The 6,308-nt window shown below is 27.5% G+C and overlaps 1 protein-coding gene and 1 long non-coding RNA gene across 2 annotated transcripts in view; both read left to right on the top strand.

Moving 5' to 3' along the window:
* Nucleotides 1–2,599: 2,599 nt before the first annotated feature.
* Nucleotides 2,600–3,520, top strand: LOC105457713. Its single transcript, XR_975438.1, has 3 exons — nt 2,600–2,665; nt 2,920–3,056; nt 3,429–3,520. It is a non-coding gene; the product is annotated as an uncharacterized LOC105457713 (long non-coding RNA).
* A 1,497-nt stretch (nt 3,521–5,017) lies between these two features.
* LOC105457716 overlaps nt 5,018–6,308 on the top strand; it is a gene marked incomplete at its 3' end in the record, with an annotated part of 1,737 nt that continues 446 nt past the window's right edge. The window contains exons 1-3 of the mRNA XM_011702552.1: nt 5,018–5,134; nt 5,251–5,368; nt 5,554–5,815. Coding sequence (XP_011700854.1) covers nt 5,018–5,134; nt 5,251–5,368; nt 5,554–5,815 — 497 coding nt within the window. The remainder of the gene's footprint in view (nt 5,135–5,250; nt 5,369–5,553; nt 5,816–6,308) is intronic.

A 6,308-nucleotide genomic window follows, 5' to 3' on the forward strand; every position in this document is an offset into this window, starting at 1 on the left:
TTCGATAATTTCATTTGATTAGTTATTTTTCCCACTATTCTTATACAATTTTCACTAAATTCAATATTTCACTATTCAACAATTACACGTTATAAATTAATCTTGTACTCAATTACGTTATTTGGTTTCTTCAATTAATTGGCAAGTTATTAGTTAAGTTTTATTTAAAAATTTAAAACTCCATAATTATAATTTTCATATTAATATTATATATTATTTTTCTTAGCTTTGAAAATCTTTGCTTTTTGTATTTTTCTGTAACTTTCTCTTTTCGAAATTTTCCTTTTGAAATTATTATAATTCAACTTTGAATTTGTTTTTCTTTTATCTCATTTTCTACTTTCAAAGACAAACGCAACTTCACTCATGCAATTGAAGTCTAAAACCAACAGCAAGATATTCTAGCAAACAAAAAGAGAAAGAGGAGAAAGAAATATGAATAAAACAGAAAGCCAGCATGCGTCTACATTATCATTAAGTCAACCCTCAACTTCGTATTGTATCACGCAATAGCGTTGCTATCACATGTTATTTTATAAAAGAGTCCAACATCCAAATAATATCTCACAGTTGATGAAAATGACATGCTCTGCAATCAGTGAATTGATAATGACGCTTTCGGACATTCTATAATTTCGTGTTATTTGCTGCCAGTTGTACGCTCAGAAATCAATGGCATTGCGTGCCACGTTCCAGTCTGTTATAGTCTTTGGCGATTCAGACACGAATAATCATGTTAGAGAATTTTCTACGAGAATATAATATCAATCGGATATTGTTGTTGACCACAGGTCACTGGCCGTATCAGAATAAATTCCTAAAAAATGTATTATGGATGTTTTGCTTTTTACTCGAAATAAGTTATTATCCATTTGAGGTAATATGCATTTATCGACATATTCCATCAAAATAAATAAAAAATACTTTCAATCAGTGATTGATAAATCTTACAAAATAATTTTTACTATTGTTTTTAATCGTGCACAACGTACATAATATCAATAATATAAATATAGCATAATATAAATAATAAATGTAATATTTTACATGCCATGTGTTCAAATACGTTTTTAAAATATAAACAACATGTTTCAATGTAACATATTTTATAATTAATGATAGCTCAAAGAAGAATATAAATTTTGATTTGTAATACATATATTTGTAATACATATAAATTTGTATACTTTAAGAACAATATGATTCTACATTGTATACAGATATTGCTGTTGTACGATCATTCGGACGATCCGCAATTGATATTTGAAGGAAGCTATCAAATTTTAATTTTGAGCATTTTTCTCGTAAGGCATTTAAATAGTTTTTTAAACTATGACAAGGTACATATGTTTTAAAATCGTGCTATTTTTGATAGCGTAATTTCTTTATTATGTTTATCTCGGTATATATATAAATATTTCAGATATAATATGTATTAAATCGCATTCCTCCATGTTTGTTGTAATCAGATGAGGTGGATGTACGAAGCGATTGATGAGCATTGGAATATATTTACGGATGATATAGAAATTCAAGTCATGAAAGAATATTCTACGTTGTCGCGAAAATTTGTGACATATTATGCACGTGAGTATATATTCTTATAATATGGAGCATTAACGATGCACTATATATGATAAAACAACAAACTAAGTAATTAAATTTTTTGCAACTTAAAAATAGAATAATTGAGAAATCTAGATTTTTGCTATAAAAAATTAACATATTACGAAAGAAAAATTAAAGTGAATAGAATTTTTGTTAAATATAAATTTGTTATACATAAACTAAATAGTAATATGTAGTTTAAATTTAAAACTGCTTAAAAAGTTGTCTTTTTTTATTAAAAGTATCTTTCTTTCATAATATTACAGTATTATGTTTTTCCATATTATTGATGGTTATAATAATGCCATTAATACCGATATTCCTAGACATCATAATGCCTCTTAATGAAACACGTCCGCGATTCTTCGCGGTCGAAATTGAATTCAGGGTGAATAAAAATGACTACTTTGTAGCAATTTTTTGTTACATTACTATTGTAATTATAGTGGGTGCATTCATTACGTTAGGCATTGATGCAACGCATATCGCATGCACTGCTCATGCATGCAGTTTATTTGCGGCTGTCAGGTAATCAGACATGAAGATAACATTTGCATAATATGTATAATGATATTATTATTCCAATTATTTAAACGAAAAAATTCTAATTATATATATATTTTTTTCGCAAGTATGTGTGTGCGCGCGCGTCTTTGCGCTACGTGTTACATTTATTTTATTTGATTTCTGCAAAATATATTCTGTAAAATTTATTTCGCAGAAAGCAAATCGAAAATATAATGTTAAAAGTGAATGGCAAAAATAATAATATTAAAAAAAATAAGTATAGTAGAAATAGGAAACTTAATTTGTCAAACGAAGAACTGATATACCGGGAATACATAATATGTTTAAAAAAACATCAGCTGGCTATAGAGTAAGTAACTTTTATCAAATTATTGTCTTTTATAATATTAGTATAATATTTTTAATTATACTTAAAATTAACGTATTAATATATTATAGATTTGTCAACATGTTAAATTCATCGTATCATGGATGTGCATTAGGTATATTAATAATACTTCTTGGACTTCTGAGTCTGATTGGGCTTCGAGTATGTATCATACATAATTGTATATAAATGATGTGACTTTTTCTCCAGTACAATATATAAATATACAATTATATAAAATATTAAAAATTGTAAAATAGCTGAATTTCGATATTCATTGATTCGAGGTTAACTTAAATTGCTTTTAATTATATATATATTATAAATATAAATATATATACGTTTAAAATAAAAATGTAATTATATATATAATTATATATTCTGAATAATTATGTAGTATTTTTAATCTTTTATAGATTATTGATGTATTAGATGAATTGGGAACATTAGTCAAATTTGTGCTTCTATTCATATCGGCGTTATTCGCTTTGATGATCACATGTTACTCCGGTCAAAGAATAATGGATGAAAGTCAAAATGTATCCCACGGAACGTAATAAATATTTTATACATTATATCTACATACACATTAGAATTTATGAAGCTTTTCTTTAAACAAAATTATAAAGCAATAGTTATTTATAAGCATGGCACATGATTTTTTAAATATAAATATAAATATAATTTTTATTTATAATTATTTTTACATAAAACGTAATTTAAAAATGCAATTAATATAAATAACTTAATTATAAATAATTTAAGTACCTTAAATCTTAGAGATTATTTTGTAATAAATTATTATACATATATGTATATCCATCATGTTACACATACTCGTAAAAAATATTTCAATTTTCCATTAGAAGATAATTTCTCTTAAAAAATTTACTTAAAGTCAATTATTGAACTTACGCAATTGCAGATACGCGACAGAATGGTACCAATTTTCACCAAGACTAAAATCATTAGTGTTAATAACTCTTTACAGAAGTAATGTACCGTGCGGATTAAAGGCGGGCAATATAATTCCATTATCCATCACAACTTATGCAATGGTAATTAAAATTCGCAATATTTGTTTTTTCTAAAAATATTGTATATACTATATATAATTTATATGATTATTTTAAGGTAGTACGAATGTCTATGTCTTACTACACAGCCTTATTATCAATGCAAGGCTGATTATTGAGTGTTCAATTAGTTCACCGATCTTCACCTCGTCTCAATGACAATAAATTGTAATTAAGAGACTGAGGATGTCTACCCGATGATGCAGTTGTAGCGTTGTATTTGATCAGTAACTCTTTATACTGTCTCTATATATTTTTCGCGTAACACAATATTTTAGTAATTGTATTACAAAGTAATCTATTAGAAATCTAGTTTTTGTTAATGCTGTTTGTTCTTTTTTATTATTTTATCGATCAGTAATCAGATTATTCTTTATATATTAAAACATCCTAATATTATTATTTTTACGTTAGTATCATTATTTTTGTTAGTTTTAAAAATCTTTAGAATTAATTTTAGCTTTTTTATATTTCTTTTATTATAATTCTACTCTTTTTGAGCTTGTTTTCTTTACCTATGCCTTATCATTTCCTATTTTCAAAGATAAACTTAATTCCATACGTATAATCGAAATGCTTAAAATTATCTGCAAGATATTTTAGCAAACGGGAGACAGACACTTGAATGAGACAAAAAACCAGCCAGCACGCGTCTAGATTATTATTATGGTCACCCCCTCAACTCTCTATTGTATCACGCTGCAGTATATAGCATACATAATTATAATATGTCACGCTGTAACATGTAAAAGAGACCAATAAATGATAGTTCAGAGAAAGAGAGAAAGAAATGATAGTTTAGTATCAGACGCTCTGACATCAGCGAATTAATATGTATATTGACAGTGACGGACATCTTACAATTTCGTGTTATTTGCACCATGACTCATACATCGAAGATCAATAATATGCGTAGCACGTGGTCATTCTATTGTAGTCCTTCGATGGGGAACCAAGACGAATAATCATGCTAAAAAATTTTTTGCGAGAGTACAATGTTAACCGGATATTTCTGTCGATGGTAGGCCTTTGGCCGTTTCAAAATAAGCTCGTGAGAAATTTTTTACGAACCTTCGTCTTGCTGCTCGAAATAAGTTACTTACCCTTCGAGGTAATGCGTATAGATCAACATATTTTAGATTGAAAATATACGTCAAATTTGTTGTTATAATTTTAAATATTGTTATTTATTTTATAACATACGTATGATACTCGACGAGCCTTGTACGTATAATGTGTGTGTATACGTTCCTTAACATGAAAAGTTCATAATGCAACATATTTGATATAAAAATTAAAAACTAATAAACATGCACAAATACACACAAATGTATACAATAGTTTGCATTTAATCGTGCATAATACTTATATACACATTTTCTATACTTATATATTTGTACATATTTTACGAACGATTGTTCAACGTTACATTCAGATAATGTTAATGTACGATCATTGGGACAATCCACAAATGATTTTTGATGGCAGCTATCAACTTGTTATGTCGACCTCTTTCATTGGAAGGCAATTGAATGGGCTCTGGAACTACGACAAGGCAAGTTTTTACAACTAAAACATGTTACATTTCCTTTCCTTTTTTACTTACGTTTACTGCGGTAAAACTATTTCAGACTTAACATGTTAAACCGTTTCCATGTTTGTTGCAATCAGTTGCTACGGTTGTACAAAGCTATTGATCAGCATTGGGATATATTTACGAACGATATGGAGGTTCAAATTATGAAAAATTATTCTATGCTATCACGAAAATTTACGAAATATTACTCGAGTAAGTATACATTGTAAGATTTTTATAAGCAGCACTGTAGTATTTACTACTTTGAAATTAATATATGTATAAACTATGCAAGAAAAACAGCGTTTAATTAAGTTTTGTTTAAAGAAAAATCAAATAGCTCTAAAATATATTTTAGATTGATATTTTTAAATACACTTCTCTTTCGGATATTGCAGTGCTAATGTGTAGTATAATGTCGATACTGACACTAACACCATTAACACCAGTATTGCTGGACACCGTGATGCCTCTTAACGAATCACGTCCGCGATTCTTTGCGATCGAAATCGCAGCCAGAATGAATAAAGATGATTACTTTTTACCAAATTTTTGTTATACTACCATTGTAATTGTGATTGGTGCAAGCATCGTGATGAGCGTTGATGCAATGCATGTCGCTTGCACCGCTCATGCATGTAGTTTATTTGCCGTTATAAGGTATATTTATTAAATAATATTGTTATAAATATTTTATAAAACAATAATTTTATATATTTTCCGCACTTTTATTTAACGATGTTTCGCGTGTTTCTAATACACGCATATTTTATTTAACTTTTGTGAGATATTACATTTACAGTAAACAAATCGAAAATATAATTTCAAATAATAATAAAATCAGCGAACGTAGATACCACGCGAATGTGGAACTTGATCCATTAAATGAAGAAATAATATATCGGGAGTACATAATATGTTTAAAAAAACATCAACTTGCTATAGAGTAAGCAATTTTATTGTTTTTTAATTATCTCTCTATTTAAAATACTTTTCCCTCTCTCTCCCCTCTCTATGCATTATGAATATAATATTACTGTTATATAAGTTAATTTTTATTAACTCCCATTTTAGGTTTGTTAATACATTAGAGTCATCATATCAAGAGCTTTCATTACTTTTGATAATCTTGCTTATTGGAACTATAAGTTTG

The sequence above is a fragment of the Wasmannia auropunctata genome, unplaced genomic scaffold (assembly GCF_000956235.1).
Source record: "Wasmannia auropunctata unplaced genomic scaffold, wasmannia.A_1.0 LD335163.1, whole genome shotgun sequence".
NCBI lineage: Eukaryota > Metazoa > Arthropoda > Insecta > Hymenoptera > Formicidae > Wasmannia > Wasmannia auropunctata.